Below are 24,516 nucleotides of genomic sequence, written 5' to 3' on the forward strand. Positions count from 1 at the left end.
TGTGGAGCCGAAATATTCGGAGTATTTGTGTTTAATTAAATGTGTTGTATTCACTGCTTTATAGAAATTAAAACCCGTTTTTCTTGTTTAATTTTTTGTAAATGGAAAAGCAGTGTGGTCTAAGAAATTATTTAGATGTTGATGAAAAAAAAATTATTCACTCTGATACTTAGATTTTGTCAATTTTATCCCGTGTATCCGAGAAAGGGATGTTGATATAGAATTTAATTACTCTGATACTTAGATTGTATCCTAGAAATCCGACAAAGGATGCTGATAAAGCATTTAATCACTCTGATACTTAGATTTTGTCAATTATATTTGATTTTGTTAATTATATTTGGTTTATTTGACAAAGGATGTTGATAAAAAAAATTTATTCCCTCTGACACTTAGCTTTTGTCAATTTTATCCCATGTATCTGACATATCCGAGAAAGGATGCTGAAAAAGCATTAAATCACTCTGATACTTAGATTTTGTCAATTATATTTGATGTATTTGACAAAGGATGTTGATAAAAAAAATTATTCACTCTGACACTTAGCTTTTGTCAATTATATTCGTTGTATCTGACAACTGATGTTGATAAAAAAAATTATTCACTCTGACACTTAGCTTTTGTCAATTTTATCCTATGTATTCGAGAAATGGATGTTGATATACAATTTAATCATTTTGTTAATTGGATATTGTCGATTTTATCTGATATACCTGACAAATGATGTTGATAATGCATTTATTGACTGTGGTACTTAGATTTTGTCAATTATATATGAAGTTTCTGACAAAAGTTGGTGATAAAAAAATTGATTCACTCTGGCACTTATATTTTGTGAATTTTATCCAATGTATCCGACAAAAGATGCTGATATAGCATTTATTCGCTCTGATACTTAGATTTTGTCAACTATAATCGTTGTATGTGAGAAAAGATTTTAATAAAAAAAATTATTCACTCTGACACTTTGCTTTTGTCAATTTTGTCACACATACTCGAGAAATGGATGTTGATATAAATTTTGATCATTATGACGTTTAGATTTTGCCAATTTTATCCGATATACCAGACAAATGATGTTGATAAAGGATTTATTCACTCTGATACTTAGATTAGGTAAATTTTATCCCATGTATCCGAGAAAGGGATGTTGATATAGAGTTTAAACACTCTGATACTTAGATATTGTCAATTTTATCCGACATATCCGATTAAGGATGTTGATAAAGTATTTATTCACTCTGATATTTACATTATGTCAATTTTTTTTCGATGTATCTGACAAAGGATGTTGATGGAAGCGAATTCAATCGATAAAGAATGTTAATAAGAATTTGTTAAATTTTTTTGTAATTTCCTGAATTAAATTTCTGTATTGTGTATGCAAGAGGTGAATTCAAGAAAGAGTTTGTTACTTACTTACTTACAATTTTTTCATAATGACATATCCAACAACTGATGTTAATAAAGAATTTATTCATTCTGATACCTAGATTTTGTCAATGTTATCCTATGTTTCTGACAATACATGTATGCAAATTCCTTTTCTCACATCTCCGATGTTTATAATAGATATTCTAAACGTTTGGTATGCTAGCATAATCTAAAAATAATAAACACATAACAATGTAATGCATAATAAATTTTTTAATGAAATAATGCTATGTAGAATATTAATACAAAAATATATTATGATACATTATTAATATCAATGATCAACTTTGGACATTTTGAATCTGTTCTATAAAATAGTTCACCATGTTCTCTCTTGATATTGTAGCTATTGTCTTCTCTTAGTTCGTAATCAGTAGAATAATCATTATTCGATTTTGAGTCATACACAATTTTTACTGGTGTGTCATCGACAGGCTCAATATGCTTTTCGTCTTTGGTATTATTTGGTTCATTGACTGTTTGATCAATGGCAGTAACGTTTGCTGGTACTTTGTTTTTCATCGATTCATCTTTATATTCTTTAGTGATATTTTCTGCCAATGCCCTTTTTATTTTTCTAGCAATTTCACTGTCTATTATCACATTATTTTTACACAGGTAACAGTTTCGGCACGTAGACAAGATATGGTTTAGGATATTAGTAGAAGAGTAGGCCTTTCTTTTTTTATCTTCCGTTGAATGCTAATACCCGAAAGCTGACGATAGGATGTATCAGTAGGTAATTTGTTACCTGCAACAGTAGCAAGGAGTTGTCCTCTATCATCAACGATTATTTTTATGTTGGCATTCTCTTTGAGTGCAATCATCTCTGGAGATCTCAATCTTGCATATCCACCAACATAAGAGTTGAATTTTTTCGGTAGTCCAAAGAAATTTAATTCCTTACTGTCATGACAATGCATGCATACATTTCCAATAGTGCTGCCACTTGTACTTGTTTCATAGTTTAAATACTTCTCCTTGTCGGCATTCAATGCTACAATAACACTGCCATGTGAACACACTTTATTAAAATGCTCCATCTTCACTTTTTTTTAAAGATATGACTTATGCGTTTTTCGTTCCATTGCATAAGAAATACTGAGTTAATAATGCAATAAACAAGATGTTGTCGATAACCTGCCATAATGTACCAGTGAGAAAGCCACATCGTGTCTTTGAGCAAGCATAGAGTACAATTATTAGAGCCGTAAGCATATTTTATGTGATATTACGACACATAAAAAAAGAAAGTTGTATAATTTCAGTCAAAAAAAAATGTAGTCAAATAAAAAAAACTGCTACTACAAACAATATTTTTCTAATAGTAAAAGTCACGACTAACATGTCTATACCATTCTCCTTTTGAGTTTGTAATATATTAAATGTGATTTTATTTTGTTTTAAGTATGTTTCATCTCATTCGAAGACATGTAAAAAAGTTGAAAAAAATATAACATGTTTACAAAAATAATAAAAAAAAGTTAAAAAAAACTTCAAAAAAATTAAAAAAATGGGGGGAGGGGGCCAAAAAGTTGGAGGGGAGGGGGCGCCCTTCGAGTAGGGGGATAGGGGACCTTTGGGGGGTTGAGGTTTCTGGTGGTTAGAGTTGTTGGTGCTTATGATCCTTGATGGTTCGTACTCACATACACCCTACTACTTGATTTGCAAGGATTTCTAAGGTTTGTTCTGAATTTCATTATTAAAATTCTTTTCTTGCCATCTACATCTCTCTTAGTATCAACTTTTTAGTATACTATAACGTTAGACTCTATTTTAAACTAACAACACTGTTCAAATGCCACTTGTTTATTATACAGATAATAAAACGCGCAATTCTATCTCTATACGGCATAATCCTATGTATTATCATAAACATAACTTCTCTCACCCTTGTTTCCATGGGGAAGGCATGGAGGTTACTAAATGCTGTTTCAAAATTTATAAAAGGTTCTTTTTCCTTTACATGATAAATTGGTTCATTTTCTGTCAATTTCGGCAAATTTCCAATTTCATGTTTTTTCATTTTTTCCTCTACTTCTAACAGGCCAGTTTCTTTTGCCTGTTGTATAACTTTAAAAATGTTTCGCGCACACAATGGGATCTTTGTTTCTGGAAAATCTTCTTCATTCAGTGCTTTTATTAGCTACTCTCTTGTTAAAATAGAATAATTTCCTCCATTTAGGGAGTCAATGGTATTTCTTATTAGGAGGTTCTTGCAGGCTGACCGAAAATCCAAAACTCCATTTCCACCTTTATCTTTAGGTTGATAGAGCATTCCCTTGTTTAGTTTTTCAACCTTCCCATGCCACACAAACCTCCAAATATGTTTCTCAATTTCTGTCGCCAGGGAATCCGGGAGGGGGGTTATGGGTGCAAGATAGAGGAGTCGGGGGATGCAATACATGTTGATGTATGTTGCTCTTTGGAATACTGTCAAAGACCGATTTTTTTCATTGCCATTTAGAATGTACTGAATTTCTGCTACTTTCTTAGACCATGCCTTCTGCCACATGTTTCCTTCTGTGCTAACATTAACTTCAAGTATTTTCGTTGACATCACGACTGGTAACCAAGAAATATTTTCCAAGCTCTTTTTCCATTTTTCATTATCACTTAGAGGTAGCATGTTGCTCTTTTTCTTGTGGATCTTAACCTTATAATGTTGTTCATACCATCTCAGGGCTCGAGTTACTTCTAGTACATCTTGAGATCCATTCGCTAAGAAAGTTGTGTTGTCTATATAAGCTGCTGACTTGAGTACCTTTGCCTTGCGAATGGGTATACCTGTAATACGTGTTTCAATATATTTTATTAAAGGATCAAGCTAAATCTCAAAAAGATACGACGAATTCGGGTCTCCTTGTCTTAAACCAATTTCAAGGGGGAATGGTCTCGTCTTTTCTCCATTCAAAACAATCTGGCCAGTAGCATTTATATATAGGTTCTTAAAAAAATTTATAAACTCTTTACAAAAAGAAAATTTCTCTTTCATCAAAATCCATAAAATTTCTCTCTCTACCGAGTCATATGCTTTAATTAAATCTATGCAGATTAATACCCACGAAAGCTCACGTTTTAAAAGCTCTTCTTCTTTTTCAGGAATAGATCTCTCAGCATTCTAAGTATATGCTGTATTTTCCGGCCTTCTATCCCCCGTATTGAATCTCTCCTAATATCTTCCCAATAATCTTCTTTATACGATTAGTCAATATTTTTGAAACTAATCGAGTATCGCAGGGCAGTAGCGAAATCGGTCTCCAATTTTCCAGTTTCTCTGGGTCTCCTTTTTTTTGGGACCAAAGTAATCACTGCTAGTGTTTGGGTTTTGTCTGCTCCTTTTTTTGTCATTTCATTCATCGCCCCTAAAAGCGTTTCAGTATATTTCACTATAGAAGAGTTTGTAAAACTGATATCCGAGGCCATCCTTTCCTGGGGCTTTCCCGCTCTTTGTTTCTTTCAGAGCTCGTTTTAGTTCCTGTTCCGTGATATTCTCACATAAAAGTTCATTTTCATGGTCGGCTACTTCATTAGAGACGCAGAAACCTTGTAAAAAAAAAACTTCCAATGTTCAGATTCTCTTTTCTCTTATATATCTTTCGGTAGTAGTCCCGGACTTGCACACGGATTTGTGCCTCCTCTTCGATTATTTTTCCATCATCTTGTTTCAAACGTTTCATTATATTTTCTTCTCTTTTTATTTTTGCTTTCTGGATCATTGCTAGACTAATTTGTTCCCCTTCATATATTTCGCTTAGTCGATTTGTTTTTTTCCAATGTTCAAAACTCTCATTTTCCAGTTTTTTTAGTTCATTTTTAATTTCCTGATACTCGATAATAGTGCTGTTTTCATTCCCATCTATTTCCGCTTTAAGTTGTGTGAGAACTCTTTTAAAGTGACGCTCATGTGTCGTTTTTTCTGCTTTTATTTTCTTTCTAATTTTTGTATGAAATTTGCTATCTCCCTTTTCATCTTCAACCACTTCTCCAGTTGACTTCTTGATTTTTTTTTCTTTTTCCATAAAATCCAGAATTTTTCCTTTGATTTGATTCCTTACCCACTTATCTTTAAGCGAGTCTGGGTGTAGCTTCCAAAAAACAGGCTTCTTTATTTGATCTTATGCTTGTTTTCCAACAATCATTTGCACAGCATAGTGATCAGAAAAAGTTACATGTTTGTGTTCAACTTGACTAATTAATTTTTCCATTCCGGATGTTACATAAATTCTGTCAATACGGCTTGCACTGCGAGTTCCCACTCTTGTAAAAGATATGCTATTATTTTTTTCTATCCATACATCTAGTAAACTGTAAGTCTGAATAAATTTTTTAAGCATTTCATTTATACGTCTGCATGCAACTTTCTTATTTTTTACCAAAATGTCGTCTTCTCTTAATAGGCAGTTAAAATCTCGGAGTAAGAGTATTTTTCCATTTGGTGGTGTGTACTTTGGTAGTATATTCTCAGTTACAAAAACTCTCTCCTTTGCATTATTGGTGCCTGATGGCATGTGTACATTTACAAGGTCATTCCACTAAGTTTCATATTTTTTCACATTCCACTAAGAACATATTTTACCATCTTCCTCCTATGTAAAATCCTCTGGATTCACTTCTAATTCCTCTTTTATAATGAAGCCTGTGTCATGTGTCGCGCCTGCGGTGAAAAGCATGTATCGTAAATTTTGTAAGTTTTTTATTTTCGGAGTGTCTAGTTCTTGTAGGGCTAGGACGTCCCAGCTTGATCTCTTTAGGTAATCTAAAAACATTTCTTGCCGCTTTAACTGCTTTAAACCATTAAGTTCAATGTTCCTATGTTCAGGTTCATTTCTTTGCAGGTATATTTGCCCCTTTTTTATTGTCAGGCCTCTCACTTTCTTCTATTAGTGAAGAATTGCTTAGTTGTCTTTTGGGAGTTTCCTTTTTCTTTTCTGGGGCAGGAAGGACTGATGCCCCGCATTCAGTCTTTTCTGTGCCTTTTCTTTTCGCTATCGGTCTTTGGATTTCTCTTTTTGGTTTCTCTTTGGTTACTTCCCCTTTAGGCTCCGCTATCCTGTTTTCTGTACTTTCCGGGGTTTCTTCTGTTTGGTTTGTGGTCTGTTCGTTGGTTCAGTTTCCTACAGCTTGTAGGACAATATCTATTGCCTGTGACGGGGTAAGCTTTTGGATCTCTGGAGTTCGAAAATCAGGCGTTTTTGAAACTACTGGAGTGATTCCTCGCAAGTTTTGCTGCTTTGGGTGATTCGTGGGGTTTGGTGGTAGTGGGGGGTGATCGGGGTGATCTGTTAATGATCTACTGTTCCCTTCGGTTCCAAACCACTGATCAAGTTCGAGTTTTTCTTTTTTTTTGGGGGGGGGGGCAGTGCTCAGCTCCGTTGCTAGCCTTATGGCAGATAAAGCACAATTTGGGTTGCGCTTTATAGCGAGCAAATATTTTTTCATTTTTCCACATGATTGATGGAGGAATTTTTTTTTTTGTATTCATTAAAGCTGTTGCTAGGCCAGTGAAAATTTCACTTAGTCCTATTCCTTCGTATTTTTTCCTCCGGATATTTAAAACGTCTCCGTAGCCTGTAAGGACCGCTGTGATATCCTGCTCTGTTGCCTCGCCCGACACGCACCTCAGACTAGCCACAACTGGTTTTTTCCCTGCTCTGTCACACGTAACAAGATGTATTTCGTTGTTGTAATTAACTTCTAGGTCTTCATCTGTCTATTGTTTACACATTGCGTCGGCAATAACTGGGGAAGCCAGATCGACACAGACTATACTTAGCTTTCTAAATCATCAGACTCTCTCACTGACATATTTTAAAGATTCAGGCTTAGAGGTTTTAACTATTAATGCATATCTAGTTCTAGGATCTCTTGGGCTATATTTTCTGGTACTGCTCTAAAACTGAAACACACTGTTGCCTTCCCCATATAACATATCCCTTACACTTTTTTTTCCTCTTCCTTTTTTTCCTTCTTTTCCCTTTTTGTTTCCTCACTAAAACAATTCCCTACTTAACAAAACACAAAAAGAACAACTTATCGCTTATTGACCGTCTCTTTTGCTGCAATTACGGTATGGGTTAAATATATCCAAATTGGAATGAACCGCACTGCATTGAACAGACGCCAAAACGAGACTTTGGGATGGTCGTTAATACAGCCAAAACCAAGGTTATGTAGGTGTCTGGAGACCCTGCTTCAAGAAACGTGCAGCTAACAATTAAAGCAGAGCCAGTAGAAAAAGTTGACTCCTTCGTCTACCTAGGGAGCCTTATAACTCCTGATAACGACTACTCGAAATCGATTAAACGAAGACTCGGCCTGGCAAGTGCCCGCTTCAAGAACCTCTTGCCAATCTGAAAAAACAAGACTTTGCCAACTTCTCTGAAGGTGCGACTCATCAAACTCTCATCATATTCTCGATAGCTTTGTGCTCAAGTGAAAATTGTTCAATAAAGGCTCATGATAAGCGAAGTATATCCGCTTTTGAAACTAAATGCCTTAAACCCATTGCGAGGATTACCTCCATTGACTGAGTCTCAATTGAAGACCTCCGAAAACTACTTCGTTGTCCCCGCAGCATCATGGACAGGGTCAAAAGCCAACAACTCCGCTGGCTTGGCCATATCCAGCGAATGTCGGCCAACCAGCTTCCAAAAATCATATTCAAAGGACGGGTTCACGGCACGCGCCCCAGAGGCCGACCTCGTAAGAGATGGACCGACAATTTCTCGGCCCATAACCTCCCCCAGCTACTTCGTCTAGCGCCAGACAGATCGAACTACCGTCGCCACATTCATCAATTGCTCAGAAGAGAAGAAGCCCCAACACAGCCACAAAGGCCGGGCGGGACTTAAGTCAAGTAAGTCAAGTTCCTAAATAGAGGTTAAATTTCTTCTGGACTCAAGGGAAAAAATACTGAAAAAAAAAGTATTGTACTAGAGTCATCAAGTATTGTAGAGATCTACAACCTCTTTTACTAATTGTCCTTGCGAAAAGAATCTAGGATTCCCTCCTCATAAAAGTCAGATTTACTCTTGACCACAAAAAGGCACAACCGGGACATTACTTATCTTTATCCTGTGCCCTATTCCCCATACTAGTGGGATTGCCTTGATCCTGAAACTCAACGGTTAACCTGTTCTGATAGATTTCGTGATTACCAGAATTCTGGAGTTCCTCCTGCCCACATATTTAGAATCGGGCACTTATCTCTTGCTTTCATCAAGTTTGGTTCATATAAGATAATTCGATATGCTACTCATCTTGATGAAAATGATTCATCCCAAAGAAAGTCAAAATAGGTATGAACCCCCAAAATGCAGAGGTAGTAGATCCAATCTTGATTCCAACCAAGGTTGGCTTGGACCTGATAATCTCTTCCGCTATACGTTCTGATGAGAAGGACTTTGAGGCTCCTCCTATACCTCCCCTCCTCTATAGAGGCTGGATCACGGCTGGATTCACAATAAGGATATCTAGGACTTTTTCCACACAGTTTGGTTTAGAACTGATTGTTATTCTTGATTTATTGACTGGAGCTACTTATTATGAATGAATTTCTCAGTCTGTTTATTGATTCATTTCCCTCTGTTTTAAATGGCTGCTAAATATTGTACACGTACTTATGAGTGCATACAAGCAAATTTATTTGGGGGAGGGGATGTAATCTGAGATATGATTCACAAGATATTTAGAAAGCTCGAGAAGCTATTGAAACAATTGCAACTTTATGAACATTTTGGAGAGGACAATTGTCTGTTAGCTTACGTTGAAAAGCTTATAATTTTGAAACGAATTTGTGCAACGATTACACAAGCCTGCGAAACTGACGCTTTTAAATAATTAACTAAAAAAAAATATTCAAAAAAATAATTTTTTCAAATATAAGTAAAGAACTCCATTAAACAAAAAATGAGAAAAAATAAAATCAAATAATCTACCAATCGTGAAACTACCACAAATCAGCATCGATAAATAAATGAAACCCAAAACGAGCAGAAATTACAATAAATAACCAAATCAAACTCAAAACGAGCAGAAATAAACATAAGTTGGGCTCAAAACCCCGGCTCAGAACATAATTTGCACTTTACTGAAAAAAATACAAACAAATGTGCATTGTCAGTTTAATATACATATACTGATATTTAGTAATCAAAATGTTAGTATTATTTGATATATTAAAGTTATAAAAGTAAAAACATTTAAATTTTTTTCAGTAAAGTGCAAATTATGTTCTGGGGAGCTAAGGAGCGCCTTAGCTCCGCCTTCGAGTTCAACTGAGAGATATACGCGTGCAATCGCCTCGATTGACCAAAACAACATCCCCGAAAGTGGTGAGAGTTCGTCCTAATGAAGGATTTAAGGGTAATTTGAGGGGAGGGAGGAATTGGTGGGTACCATTTCTCAATAATTTTTTTTTTATATTCTCTGCCAGTAGAAATTGGTTTTAAATAAGTAATCTACAGTCGCTTGTTGATATAGAGGCTTGTGAACATTGCTATTTAGTGTTAGCAGTAACCTCGTTACGCGTAAAGCAAAATATATTTTTGAAATTCTCAGCAGTTTTCTCCTTAAAAAAAAAAAATATTACATTGGTAAATGCTTGATTACGGATCTTGCTATGAAGTTTAAGAGGACATGGAACTTTTGTATATATGCCTTTATCTATATTGTCTGTCTCCGAAATAAGGTAGTTGCCGTAAAAATAGGTATTATAGGAATTTTCTCTTGTAAAAAAAAGGATAGAGACCCTCCAAAGACATTTATAGCACTTGGGACACCGACAATTGTCGACGATTTAGTTCCTAGGCCCTTTTTAGCTGAGACAGAGAGTAAGCCTGATGCTCAACCTTGCGGCAAATGGAATCAAACCCTGGGTCCACGTTGCCAAGCAGATCAGTCCACTACACCACCACTAGAGTTTCTTTCATGTAGGAAATTATGAATTTACAATCAGCACAATGTTTAAAATAAGTTAGACTAAGTACTTCCCCTCAACTCATTGTTTTTAAACTTGGGTTAATGTTGAATACCTGTTGTGTTTTATTTGTGTGGACGAGTTGCGCCATCCTGATTTATATGAAATTCGTTTGACCTAAATTCCTCTGCTGCCGCAAGAGTATGTCGACTGTGCCTTTAAAAAGCGGGGTCGATTGGTAATAGAAAAGGTTTGCGTTGCACACTGTCAATTTTCTGAAAGGTGGAAAAATGGGTACTGGGTATATTGCTGTCATTAACGACTAGTTGTTTGTACAAGGGTAGTTTGCCGAACCATTCAAAATATGGCCAAAAAAGTAACATTTTTTGAATTTTGATTAGATAAGAGAATTTTTCTTCTAATGCCTCGACTGATTCTTACTTGAGCTTACCTGACGGAAGTTTCTTGTCAGAGCACATCCTCCTGTCAGAATTACAATTGCCTTTCTGAAGGAACCTGCAGATTTTTTGGGAATCACTCCACTGGCACATTCCAGCAAAGCTGCTGCTAATTTTTTCTAATAAGAGGTTTAAATCATTTCGCTACCCAATGCTAAATACTAACTATGTTGAATAGAACAATACTACGTTGGAATAGAATTGCTGTACTTTTCATTTTTTCTGTTTTGAACTCAGATGATTTTTTTTTCAACTTGTTTCCTGCTGAATCTAATAATACCACAAGTTTATCTATTACTACTAGTACTTACTACTATACAAGGGTATCTTGTTCTACTGCTACTATTACTACTACTGCTACTACTGCTAATACTACTTCGGACCGGACCACACTCACAATCGCGATTGCAATACTGCAATTGAGATTTCCTCCACTTTCTTCTACTATTATGCATTTGCCTGTTTTACTTTTATATTATATTTTTTTTTTTAGAGTGTGAAAGTTGTTCCTTTAGACGACTTGGCAGGACATTTCAAATTAAAAACTACCGACGCTATCAGTCGAGTTGAGGCCCTCATTGAAGAAGGAAGTTTAACAGGTTATTCTTTTCTTTCAGTCATTCTTAAAAAATAACCTTTGTTAGTTTAGCTTTTATTTCTTTTATTTCATGGCTGAATTACGATCTCCTTTTGCACTGTATGTTCAGTGTAATAAGTGCAGCTCTTTGGGTGATTAACGTATTATAAAAAGATAACAAGAGGTAGGGAGTGATATTAAAACGTAAAACTAACAAAAAATAGACTATATAAAAAAATTGAAACATGGAATGATCACTTTAGACGACTTGGCAGGACATTTCAAATTAAAAACTACTGACGCTATCAGTCGAGTTGAGGCCCTCATTGAAGAAGGAAGTTTAACAGGTTATTCTTTTCTTTCAGTCATTCTTAAAAAATAACCTTTGTTAGTACTAAGAATAAAGAAATTAACAATAAAATGAAAAAAAAAATCCAAGACATAATGATGTAGAATATAAAACGGACATAAATTATAAATATACTATTTGATTAAAAGATAGTCGACTAAACACTTTTCCAGGGGAATTTTTTTTTAGCTTTATAAATGCATTTGTTACAATCAGTCTAGTTTCAGAATTTCGTAAGACCCTTGTTTCTTAACTATTATTATCTTTAAGTCTATTCCGTTCTTATGTTAGAAAGTTGATAGTCAAATAAAATAAAAAAAAACACCATTTCGCAATATTTGAAGCAATCTGTTTGGCTATGAGTAAACCATAAATGATTCATCGAATTCGAAGGGAAGCGGTAGCGCAACTCAAACTTGTCGTCATTTATGTCTATTTTATGTTTTCACTATGATAGTCTATCATAGTTTTTTTTTGCAGTATAACAGCATTTACAGTATAACAGCAGTATAACAGCATTTTTTTCAGTATAACAGCATCCTGTCTCTCATTTTTGCAGGATAACAGCAAAAATATCATGGCTACTTCAAAATTTAGCGCTAGATTTTATAAAATAAAATATTCAAAGAAAAATAACGACTAAAACTGTTGAACCAGACAAGATAGACTAAAATTCTATCTCTTCGAGTACAAGCGCTCCTTACATCTTAAATTTGTGTTTTCTACTTCTCCTTTTCTCTCTTTTTCCCTCCCCCTCTCATCTTCCTCTCATCTCTCCCTCTCTTTCTGTCACCATTTTTCTCTTACAAACCTCTCTTTTACCCTCCTCCCCTCTGCATGAAGAAGTTTATTTCAAAATTTTGTAATACTTATTGCTTACATATTTTTTGTGTTTGTGGGGGGGGGGGGGGCTTCTTTGGGCAGGATTTATGGGCGTACAAATTTGTGAGAGGACACAAACAACCCTTTTGTCCCCGTCGACCCACAAGGCATCGAAACAAAAGTTCCATTTTGTGGTTTTCATGAAAATGATTGAAAATTTTGGAAAATACGTCTCTAGTGACGATATCTCACCAACACGGGCAACTAACCCCAATTTTAAAATAAAGGCGTCAAAGATGTATTTAATTAGAAAGGTATAGCCTACCTTGTAACCCTAGAAAACACGATTTACTATGTAATCCTAGTCCACGGGATTTTAACAAAGTGCACTGGTATTTACGATATGCTTCTGGAACATAATACGAGTAATTTATTAAAAAAGTAATGGATCAAGTACGGAAAATTTCTTGACACCAGCTTCAAGGTATGATGTTCATAGAAACGGGTGATTTTGTTGTCGGTTTCGTGGGATTAAAATTGGACTAGTGTAGGCCTATTTTACTAGGGAGCTTTTAATATGTGACCAATTGCTTAATTCAGATGTATAGCCTACATCCAACAATTCGTAATACTGAACCATGCACTACGAGAAAAGGAACCAGAACTGGCCGAGAGAAAAGGAATCGTTTTCTTAAAGTTTAACTTCTTTTGTGGGTCAATATCTGTTTGTTCTAAGTATATTTCGCCTCTTACTTTGTATTGGAATTTACTTTACATGTACATAAGTTTCTAATTTATTAAAGAAAATCAAAACGTGGTTGTACTAAAAAATTAACAGAGGGTATTAATCGTTATTTGGAAGCCAACCAAATTCAACACAATCTCTTTATTTTGAATAATTTTCGATGCGAATGCTCACAGAATAATTTGTATGGTGATAAGCTTTATTTATTATTTCCTGTCTTTAATACATTCTTTCTCGTTAATGGTTTTTTATTTTTCGGAAATATATCTCATTTTGGGGCTTGATGGAGATCTAAGAGCTTGAAGAAGCATTCTATTCAGGAATATTCTCCTTTTTAGGGTAATCCTAGAATCTCAATATGGAATTATGTAAAAGCCTCTGAATGTAAAAGCTGAGATATTATAAGAAGTATGCTCTCTCTTGAATAACTATCTTCTAATAGTGAATTACAAAATCATTTATGCTTGGATTTGCAGAATTAATGAACTTAGCTGGTATTCTTCCGAAAGTGGGAAGAGGAGGCTGGTAAATTCCAAAAAATTAAAATTGAGCTAATAACACGGAAAACATAAGAATTTTTTTTTTCTCTCTCTCTCGCTCTCTCTCCCTCTCCCCCTCTCTCTCTCTCTCTCTCTCTCTCTCTCTCTCTCTCTCTCTCTCTCTCTCTCTCTCTCTCTTTCTCGCTTACTTTCTATCTCTTACTTTCTATCTCTTTTTCTTTAAGCGTTTCTTATACTACAAGAGACTGTTTGAAGGGGTGGGAACTAGTAAGTATTATTAGGGTTTTTGTTCTTTTGCCCTGTTTCACGAGAAGACCATTTCGTCAGTTAAGTGGTGCAAAGGGTTCAGTTGCCAGTCTTCCGCTCTATTAAATTGTACGAGATCCAGGATATTATCTTGGGGATCCCAGCTGTCAGCGGGCGACCATGAGGCGTAATGTATCAAAGACAGCTGCCTAAGTAAAGAGCCATGTACCCTCAATGTTTTATTTGTCTTTTTCCCCCAGCCACTTTTTACGGAACGGTTGTTCGTAGAAACGTGGAATATTGGTTCTTCCCAAAATGGGCCCAACAAAAAGTGATAAAAGTTTTTTCTCGTCATTTTTTCGTCCATTGATGGTAAACTTGAAAGGGACGTTATTCGGTTGAAGGTTGAATATTCGGGTGCCCTCTTTTAGGACTGAAGGTGATTGAAAGGCAACCAGCCTCCCTCTGTTGCCCTTTTTAGGTCAAAATATGAAATGGTAATTTTCTTCAGAGTCGTTGAAAAACCAAGAAATCAGAATTGCTTCTGTTAAATCAAAGACCAATACGCTTATGCTCGCTATTGAGGATTCGATTTTCCTCAGTTCCGAACGCTGTTCTACGATAGTAAGAAGAAACCAAAACGGGGAACAATAAATTATACACACTAGCTAGGATACGGCGGTTAAACTTGAACTTTAATGCAGCTAGTAAAACGTGCGCTCTGCTAGAGTTCCTGGCAAAAAAAATTTAAGAAGTTGACGCGTGGCGCGAAGATATGACCCAATTGGTATACCAAGGTAGGTCCGTGTGTTTTATGCTTTAATAGCACGTTGACCTAGCTGAACTTTCTCTTGCGGCACAATAACAATATTATTAAATAGGGGCAGATAAGTAAACAGCACCCTGTCTAATACCTTTCTTTTCTGGAATTGAAGCAGTAAGTTCCACTGTACTAGGTAAAACGGAGACCTGAACTCTGTCATTTGGTTTTTTATACGTGTTGCTTTGATGACAAATGTATTAACTACATGCATATAAGCAGTCAATAAGGTATGCAAATGCACACCTGAGTCGAACGCTCTTGATGCTTCTTATCCAGCAAAATATAATAGCCTACCTCATTATTTTCATGAGCATTTAGAAGAAAATTATCAATCAAATGGTGAGCAGGGTCACGGCCTACTCCTTTCTTGAAGACAAACTGGTTGTTCGGTGTATAACACTTATTAGATATCTCATTAATAATTAATAACTAAAAAACTTTGCACAAAACTGGCGAGATCGTAATTTGGCCAAAAAGAAGAACACTGGTTCGAGGGCTTTCCCCTTTTTAATACCAGCATTATTACTCCAGTACTAAACCAATCAGAATCTATACCGCAATATAATATCATCTGAAAGAATAAAGCCAGATGCTCAATCAGTAGCAGAGACTGACGCCTAAGATGCTTTGCAAAGAGGCCATCAACACCGCGAGAAGTTTTCTTTTTTAGCTTAGAAATGCACTCGGTAACCGCAGATCGAGTAATAAGGGAACTTATCTCACCATTTGATTGACCCGAGATTTGACAATGATGGATCGGGCTCGGAAAACTCAATTTTAAAGTAATCATACCACTGGTCACTGGCAATTTTGACAACATTAGAGGCTTTTGAGTTATCTCTTTTGAGAACGTTCCATACGAAATTAGGATCACTTGTCCCTTTACTTGATAATTCAGCTACTGACTTAGCCAGGTTTTGCCTAAGCAATTTCGTGAAAGTTTTCAGACGAATTTCATTTACTAGACATTGATGCGGCATACCACACTCCTTCCAAATATCAAACCAGAATTTCGATTTAGCTCAAGAATTAACTAGGTCAGGATTACTTGACCAGCCATACTTCTCAGTTCCGAGACGTACTCTGCGAATTGGAACACTAGCACGCTTGGCAGCGCGTAGAACGTGTACAATCTTAGAATAGTTTATGTTTAGCAAGGTTTGCTTCTCTGTGTAGGTTAGTGTTTTTTTCGGGGGGGGGGGATTAAGTGGAACGGCACTTTCATCCTTCCCATGATAGAATCACATAAGCCTGGAACGTAAACATATCAACACAATCCCAGTAGGTGGCTTCATGTCATTTACTATCATTGTCTAGACTTTGGTCACTCAACGAAGCAATTTGAACAGGAATATATTACTGATAGGCATATGGTCTGAGGTTTTGAAATTGGAGATAACTGAGGATCTGGTTCTATATTCGGAGAACACATGAAAAATTCTAGAGAAGAGGTACTACCGGAGTTATTTATGTATTTGAAACTTTGGACACTCTCTACAGCCACCAGCTGAGAGCACATGCTACTCAGAATATTTTCACGACTGCTACTGTCGTCAGAAAGGTTACAAATCATGTCACCTGCAAGGATCACTGCTAGGTTTTGCACTTCTCAATCTAACACGAGGGAACTGACTAGCCGGCAGCCTTGATTAACTTGGTTTTCTTATGTAGCATCACGGTAGTCGGTGGGTAAATATACTGAAACTACCACGGAATTCTGAATTTTGATTGCCGTAAAATAGTCAATGTCTCGATAGTGTTCGGGTAAGAGGACACTTCTGGTAAGAATAGCAATACCTCCACTCGGTCGACCAGTCCCGGAGTGTCTAGCAGCACGACTTATTACGACAGTAGAAGCAACCGTGTCCAACAAACCTAGACTATCGGCAGTGAGAATGTGTTCCTGAAAGCAGAGAGCCTCATTTGTGTCACATACAGTGTGGATTATGGGTAAATTCACTGAGACGCCTCCATTAAAATTCCATGATGTAACTCGTTGACCAGTGTTCATTTTCTGGAATTCATACGTTTCTGTGCAACAGGCATTTGCGAGTCTAACATGGTTGGTTAATCTGGTTGCATAGTGCAAACTGCCATTTATTTGACAGGGGATATTTGGCGAATGGAGTTCGTCCGGAATGAGGCAGACTATGTCTGCTGACCACGTGCCTCTGGATATGGGGTTTTCCCTAACTAAACGCTCCATGTTTACGGGCAGCCTCAACCTTATGAGGTGGGTGGAGCCCACCCCAGGGACTTTCAGTATCTAGGCAAGTCCTAGCTCTAATTAGATCCCAGGCCTAGGGTCGGTTGGGCCTGCAACCCTCCACCCGAAAAATTTTACCGCAACGAAAAACGATGATACTGCCTTCAATTCGGTCTTCAGTTCGGAGACCGGGTACTCTCTGATGCTGACTTCGCCGACGACATAGCGCTAGTTGCGAGCACCGTCGATAAGATGACCAAAGCTCTCCCGGTGCTCTCAGAAGAAGCCTAGAAAGTTGGACTGAAAATCAACTGGCAGAAAACCAAAGTTATGCTCCTTGAGCCCCCCCACGTCCCGTTCTACTGTAAAGGAAGTCAACATTGGAAGCAACCGAGTAGATGTGGTTGAAGACTTCACTTACCTGGGATCTATTCTGTCGAATGATGGCTTGATCACAAAAGAGCTTACATCTCGAATTGCCAAAGCCTCAGCACTTGTTGGGAGGCTTAGCAGCATCTGGCGAAAGCCAAACATAAGCCGATTTACCAAAATCCGCATCTACAATGCGTCAGTCAGCACCGTCCTGCTGTATGAAGCGGAGACGTGGCCAGCTGCCAAATCTATCCTCAGCGCCGTCGATGTCGCTCAGACGAAACATCTCCGAAGAATCGAAAGACTTCACTGGACTGACCTCGTTAGCAACCAGACTGTCCTATCACGTACGGCTCAAACTCCTTTCTCAACGCAGCTTGCCCAGCGTAGTGTTCGGTGGTACGGCCACCTCCTTCGCATGCCACGCGACACCCCAGCTCGGGTCGAATTTGACTTGGATCCCACCCTACACGGATGGAAACGACCCAGAGGACGCCCACACACTAGGTGGAAAGACAAAGCCGATGAATTCCTCACCCAAGCCCACATCCCGGTGGAAGAAGCTGCGATCCTGGCAAGCGATAGGTCAACCTGGAGGTGCCTAGTCTCATCGTTCTCTACGCCGAACCCTCGGCAGGAGCCTTAAGCCAAGTAAGTCAAGTAAGGGGTATCCGAATTTTTCGAATGTCCAGTCTGCGCACAGCCCGAGCAGCGAGTAAGAGCTTTACAGTTCTTAGCAATTGTAGTGAGGTAGTGAGTTGTTGAGGTATTGGGATAGATTAGTTAGGTAGTCAGGAGGTAGGGAGGTAGTTTAGGTGATTCCCGGTTAAGTAGCGAGGTACATCAAAAAACTTTCAGTGTTACCAGATGATCAAAATGATGTGTCTGCAATAACCTGGGAACGAGTCTGTGGATCAAGTTGGAACTACGTGTCTGCAATAACTTGGGAACGAGTCTGTGCTGGAATCAAGCTGGAACTTCTAAGAAAGGCTAGAGGAGACAATTGGACCTTGAATCTTATTTGGAGAAAGGGATTAAAAGGGAAGGTTTGAAAAATTTTAGTCTTCAAGCTATTTGAATATGCTGGCATTATGAGCCACTGTTTCTATTCCTGATGAAGTAGGCTAGTAATGTAGACAAAAAAAAAAAAAAAAAAAAAAAAAAAAAAAAAAAAAAAAAAAAAAAAAAAAAGTCTACCCAGATGCAAAAAAGTCTGTCTGCACCATTGCAGGTACAGTTTGGGGGATGAGGTTGAGGTTTTCGGTGGATACTGGTTGGCCGAGTGGACCTCGAATTTTTGTCCTGGGGGGCGAGGGGGAGATACTGTGTATCTGGTTTACCGAAATGGACACATCTTCGAAATTATTTGTGGGGATTGAGCTGAAACTTTAGAAAAGCCGGAGGGAGACAATGGGGCTTCAGATTTTGCGCTTAGAGGGCAAGGATGCGGGTAGTCAACAAACGTATGTCTCTGACTTCCGTAAAAGTGTTGGCCCTATTCGGCGAAGAGAACTTAGAACCTATTGGCGGTGAAGTAGTGAGGTAAATCAAAAGACAGTATAGTCGCCAAGACTATCCAAATAGTAACTTATTGGAATATATTTAGTGTGTCAGACGAAACTAGGGGGAAAAGAAATATTTTGAAAGAAATTAGTTGTGTAGATTTGGGAAAACCCAAAATTGTCTCTTCGATCAACGAGCCTGAAACTTTTAGGGAGAATAAACTGGACCAAGGAAATCTCAACGGGGTTAATAAATTTTGAAAGAGAATAAATGATTATATGGATTCTTGGCGCAAAGAATTAGAATTTTATTTTTCTCTTGATCTGCTTTAAATTTTAGGTCGTGTAGACTCCTCAGTTAAAGCGTCAAGGCCCAGGGAACCTCTGTTAACACAAAAAAACTTAGGGAATAATATCTGGTTGTATTGATTTGTGACGTGCATATACGAGCATGTTCAAGAATGCCTATAAAAGGAGGGTCAGATTGCGTAAGTCCTATAGAAGACAAAAACTTACGAGGATTTCAAAGCTACGAATAATACTAATCTCCCTACTCCTCCAAAAAAAAGTTGCAAAAAAAAACACTGCTAAATTTACCAAGTATTCGCATTTTTTTTTTCCGAAAATATAAACTGCAATGCAGAATTTAATTTTTAAGCAGAAAAACTGAAAAAAGCCTTGCAATGATTCCTAATTTTAAACGTTAATAAAACTATATCAATTGAAAACGAACAAAAATTAAAAAAAAATTCAAAAAAGAAGTAGAAAAGTAAATAGAAATATTATAACCTAAGAAAAGTCGTAGTAAACAAATTATTTTTAAAGATTTTCTTTTTTATATTTACAATATCAAAAAACAAAAAATTGCTGAGACTTCCAGGAAATAACATCATTATATCTTAAGAAAATCAGTGTTCTTTTTTTTTATTAATCATGATTATTATGGTGATGTTCATTTGTGTCGATGTGTTGACAATAAAAGCTACATTATCAAAAATTTCATCGTTTTCGATAAAATACAAACGACACACAAGCTTTTTCGATAGTTGGGGGGGGGGGGTTGTTGCACAGCTCTTATTTGAAAAACATGGTTTGTCATATTATTTTTTGGATGTGTCTTTATTAATGTTATGACAATAGAAAACACACAGGTCGAAATACAAATCGTTTTAGTAAAGCGCAAATGATGTTCTGGACTTTAGAAAGCTCAGGGAGTGTTGTCCCTGCTCTAGTTTCCTGTAATTTTTGTTTATTTTTGGTCATTCGTTTTGATTTTTGTTCTTTTCAGGATTCATTGTATCTATAACAGTATATGTACTCTTATATTTGATTTAATTATTCATTAAATTTCTATTCGCTTTGGGTTTTCATTTTCATTTCATTTCAGTGAAATGAAAATTCATTCCAGTGTTTCGTTTTTATTTCAATTACTATTCATTAATAGTAATTTCTGTTCCTTTTTAAGTTTGAAGTATCATATCACTTTATTTCTGCTCGTCTTAGGTTTTAATATGGTTCTTTGCCTTTCCTTGAAAAATATCTTTTTTCGGGAGCTTGTTTTTAAAGTAACTCACTATAAATGATATGTAGCTTACAGTATAAGTACTGAGCTACTCTTCAATGTAACTTCTAATTCTCATTGGTTTATTAGACAGCTGCTGGCTAGTGTCCCCAAAGCAGCCAATGTGTATACTTGTCAAAAACCATCAATGAAACATCAAAATCTTTTTCGACGGTTATTTTTGACGTCAATAGAAAAAAGGTTTGTTGTGAAATTCTTCCAAGAAGTGAAACCAATTTTCCATCCTAGATTACCGATCAGGGAGACAATATCTTTTCGTCAAAGTGGAAAGTGTAAACAAAAGGAAATTAAGGCTCTTGTCTCTTTCTTTGTCTGATTATCATTCATCCACATTTGAGCATAAGGGGGACTTCTCTGTCGTGCATCCATTATTATCAGTTTATCTTGATCGTAAAAAATAGTAAAAAGTAAAAAAAATATTTTATTCCCAGGACTCCATCAAGCTTAAGCACTTACCCTGTGACATTCTGCCTCTTTATTCTTTTATTATATTTTTGTCTTAGTGGCTGAGAGGGGGGATAGGGCTTGCAATAAACCTCACCTTTCTATTATTGCATAGGCATTGCATCACAAAAGGCTTTATCTTATGACCAAAGGCTTTAGTACAGATCTTAGGGGGAGGAGATAGGGGGATGATAAGTATTGGTGCTTGAGTGAACTAACTTACAAGTTTATCGAATGGTTGGGCTGCTAAAAAATGGACGAATAAAACAATTTTATCAATTTATTTTAGCTCTCGAATGGATAAAGATGAGGGCCCCCAAAGCACAACAGTTCTTTTAAAGCAGTTGCTACAACTGCTCATACAAACTCCTCTACTCCAACACCCATCATCATTCTAGTTACTACTTCAGTTGCTACAATTAGTGCTTAACCGGTTTTTTTTTTCTATCATGGTTAAATCTCTCAAGTTCCCCAGTCGAGGAACCTTTCCCAGTCAAAGCTAAATCAACACCCCATACTTAATCTCTTTGTTTTAACGGTGGCTTTTCTTTCACGGAAAATGTATAAAATTAGTTTAGTTCTCATCCGATGTTTCGAGTTGACAATCTAGTCCTCTTTTCGCAAGCTCGGGCTGCGAAGTCTCTTTCAGTCGATACTGGTTAACCTGTCCTATGTCTTTGAAGTCTAGTCTAGTTGAAGTCTCTGTAAGCTACCATTCATCAAATATTATTAATATGATCCTGACTCTCCCAGTAACTTTTGTGATGAACGTGAGATCGTCCGCATCATGGAAGATGTAGAAGCATACTTACGCACGGCCTGTTCTGACAAAGACTTTGCAATGAGCCTGTTATAGCACGTGATAAAGAGGATTTAAACTGTTTCGATGAAAACCAGGATCCGATTAAAACCTCGTGGGTCAAAAACAGACGAAAGACTGTTTTGCTGCACTAGAGGACATGCAATATCCCCTTGTTTATCTTCTTTCTGTCTTCAAATTTGTGCTTGTCATTTTTGTACCAGTTTGTAGTAGTACGGTCTTGGTCCTCTAAGTTTGTAGCAAAAATAGAAAATATTCCAGGCCCCTATAAAGTGCCACCAAAGTTGATTATAAGACATTGACACGTGGAATAGGGTTGTTGATCTTTTATTCTTTTGTCGTTTTATAGCTTTGTTGGAGGGAAAGCGTTTGTCCTGTAGCTTGTCTCCAAAATGGTTATGTCTCTTGATTTAAGTTGAATGTTTTGACATTAGCACATCGTCTTTTGGCCTTGCAATGATAAATTACTTCTCTTATCTATTATTTGCCTTAGACATGGATAAAATGTTTGTTTATTAATTTGTTTCTTTGTTTTGTACTTGAAGATTCAAGAGGAACCATTCTTCATAGTCGATCGGTTTCTAGATTGCCGGGTCTTAAAAGGAAAAGAGAAAAACTGTTGAAGCTGAAAAAATAATGCACTCCTATGTTGAAATGGTAGCTATTTTCTAGCAAATAAAAGCTAAAATAAATGGCGGTGGATTAAGCTAGAAGAAACTGTTAATTAGCTAATAAATTTGATGTTTTTGTTCTGTGTAGAAATCATAAATGATGTTTAGAAGTGACAAAAGCTTTTGCCTGCAAAACTTTATTGTTTTTAATTTCTATCGTCAAGAATAAAAAATATCGGACTGGTACGAGTCGGGATTTCTTTTTTTTTATTGTTTTGAAAATTTGTTTGAAAATTGTAAGGAATGACTTTACACTGTTTTTGTTTTTGATTGTTTTAGTTTTGACATAAAAAAGTTGAAGTCTTCCAATCAAAGAAATCCACTGGGGAGGGTATAAGCCAGGGGCTGATCCAAGATTTTTTTTTTTTTTAGGGGGACGCAAAATAGGTTGATCCGATAAACTTGCGTTAGGAGCAAGTTTAATTAATGCAAATTTGCGTTAATTAAGTATCTTACACTGCTTTAGACTATGTTAGGGGGGCGTGCGCCACCTCTCCCCCCTGGATCCGCCACTGGTATAAGAAGGCCTCGCCCCCCCCCCCCCTCCACTCCTAGAATAAAATATATATAACAAATGGAAAATTGTGTAATATTTTGGGGATCAAGGTTAATCCTCATCAGAAGATTTACTGGCAAGGGCTAGACGGAGAGAAGAGGAACTAATAATAAAAAAAAAATTAAAGGACTGATACTCAGCTATATGAGGAGAATATTACAAGCCAAGAGATGAAACCAGATGTGACCAGAAACACAGCATAAACTCGTCCATCTGTCTATAATCCTTTCCAGTGGCAACCATGCAGCGGAATTTTCAAAGTACTTTTATTTCTAGGAGTTATGGACGACCGAGGAAAATTCATTTATATTGCACAAGAGGAACTTGAGGCTGTAGCTAAGTTCATAAGACAGAGAGGAAGAGTTTCTATTTCAGAGCTTGTGCAGCAATCGAACAAGTTGATTAATTTAGAACCGGATGTGAAGGCATTAGAAGCTATTGTCAGTCAGTGACACATATTTTGAATGATTTAATCCTGGAGTTTGGTTTATTAATAAAAAGGTTATTTTGTATGTTAAGGATTACATAATATTGTTTAATTAAGTAGCCTCCGAGTACCAAGTAATCTGTAGAAAAAGTGTCAAATACTATTTTTGAAACGCAAGGTTCCTCTAAAAAATTTCAGCTATTCCCGTGAGTCTTTTTTTTGACACCTTCAGATATTTCAATAGTAAACCAAAATATTCTAATCTGAAAAATCGGAGGTAGATATGTAATGACCCTGAAAATTAAGAAAATACCGCTCGTGAATCAAAGTGTAATTAATTTTGAAAATAATTATTCAGTTTAAATACACTTGTGTCAATTTGAACCGCCCGCTAACCTTTCTGAGGAACAAAGAAGAAAAGAAGAAAATTGCTAACCTTGTTTTTAAAGACATCTAACAGGATATAAGTAAATATGAATATCGTTAATCAGAAATCAAAACATCCTGCAAATAAATATTAACTTCCTATTAAATTAAATTCCTATACTTCATAATAGGATTTGACCATAGCAGTCAGTGTTTCCATTGTAGGGATTTTTCCCCTATAATGGTGATTTTTGAAGTCTTTAAGGGGCAAACTTTTTCATTTAGGGATTTTTAGGGATTTTAACAAGTCTTCTGAATTTTTTAAGGGATTTCTAGGGTTTCGGCCCTAGAAGATCCTCTTCCGACTCAAAGAAAGAAAATGCACGGAAGTAATTGTTGATCCTGTTTTTCCAGAAAGCTGATAGTCTGAACGCACCATAAAGTGAGTTAAGGATCTTTTGCACAGTCAATTCGGTAGTTCATTATGTTTGAATGATTGCCTCTGCTAAATAGAACGTTCTAGAAGACGACGATAACAACTAAATTGACCTAAAAGTCAAGAGAAGAGGGGTCCAAGATTATTTCAACACTGCTAATAATTTGAGGAAAACCTAGTAAAGGTACAAATTAGGGACCCCTGCCGTCAAAGGTGCAGAGGTACTGCTCAATTAAACCAGGACATGCAGTAAGAAAATA

The 24,516-nt window shown here is 36.6% G+C and overlaps 1 protein-coding gene across 1 annotated transcript in view; it reads left to right on the plus strand.

Annotated features, from left to right (window-relative positions):
- Positions 1–23,539, plus strand: part of Ddrgk1 (DDRGK domain containing 1) — a 167,044-nt gene extending 143,505 nt beyond the window's left edge. Inside the window, exons 6-7 of the mRNA XM_089087591.1 lie at positions 11,306–11,411; positions 23,304–23,539. Coding sequence (XP_088943717.1) covers positions 11,306–11,411; positions 23,304–23,479 — 282 coding nt within the window. The 3' untranslated portion in view covers positions 23,480–23,539. The remainder of the gene's footprint in view (positions 1–11,305; positions 11,412–23,303) is intronic.
- Positions 23,540–24,516: the final 977 nt, after the last annotated feature.

The sequence above is a fragment of the Artemia sp. Qi Xiang Cuo genome, chromosome 4 (assembly GCF_049724085.1).
Source record: "Artemia sp. Qi Xiang Cuo chromosome 4, ASM4972408v1, whole genome shotgun sequence".
Taxonomy (NCBI): Eukaryota; Metazoa; Arthropoda; class Branchiopoda; order Anostraca; family Artemiidae; genus Artemia; species Artemia sp. Qi Xiang Cuo.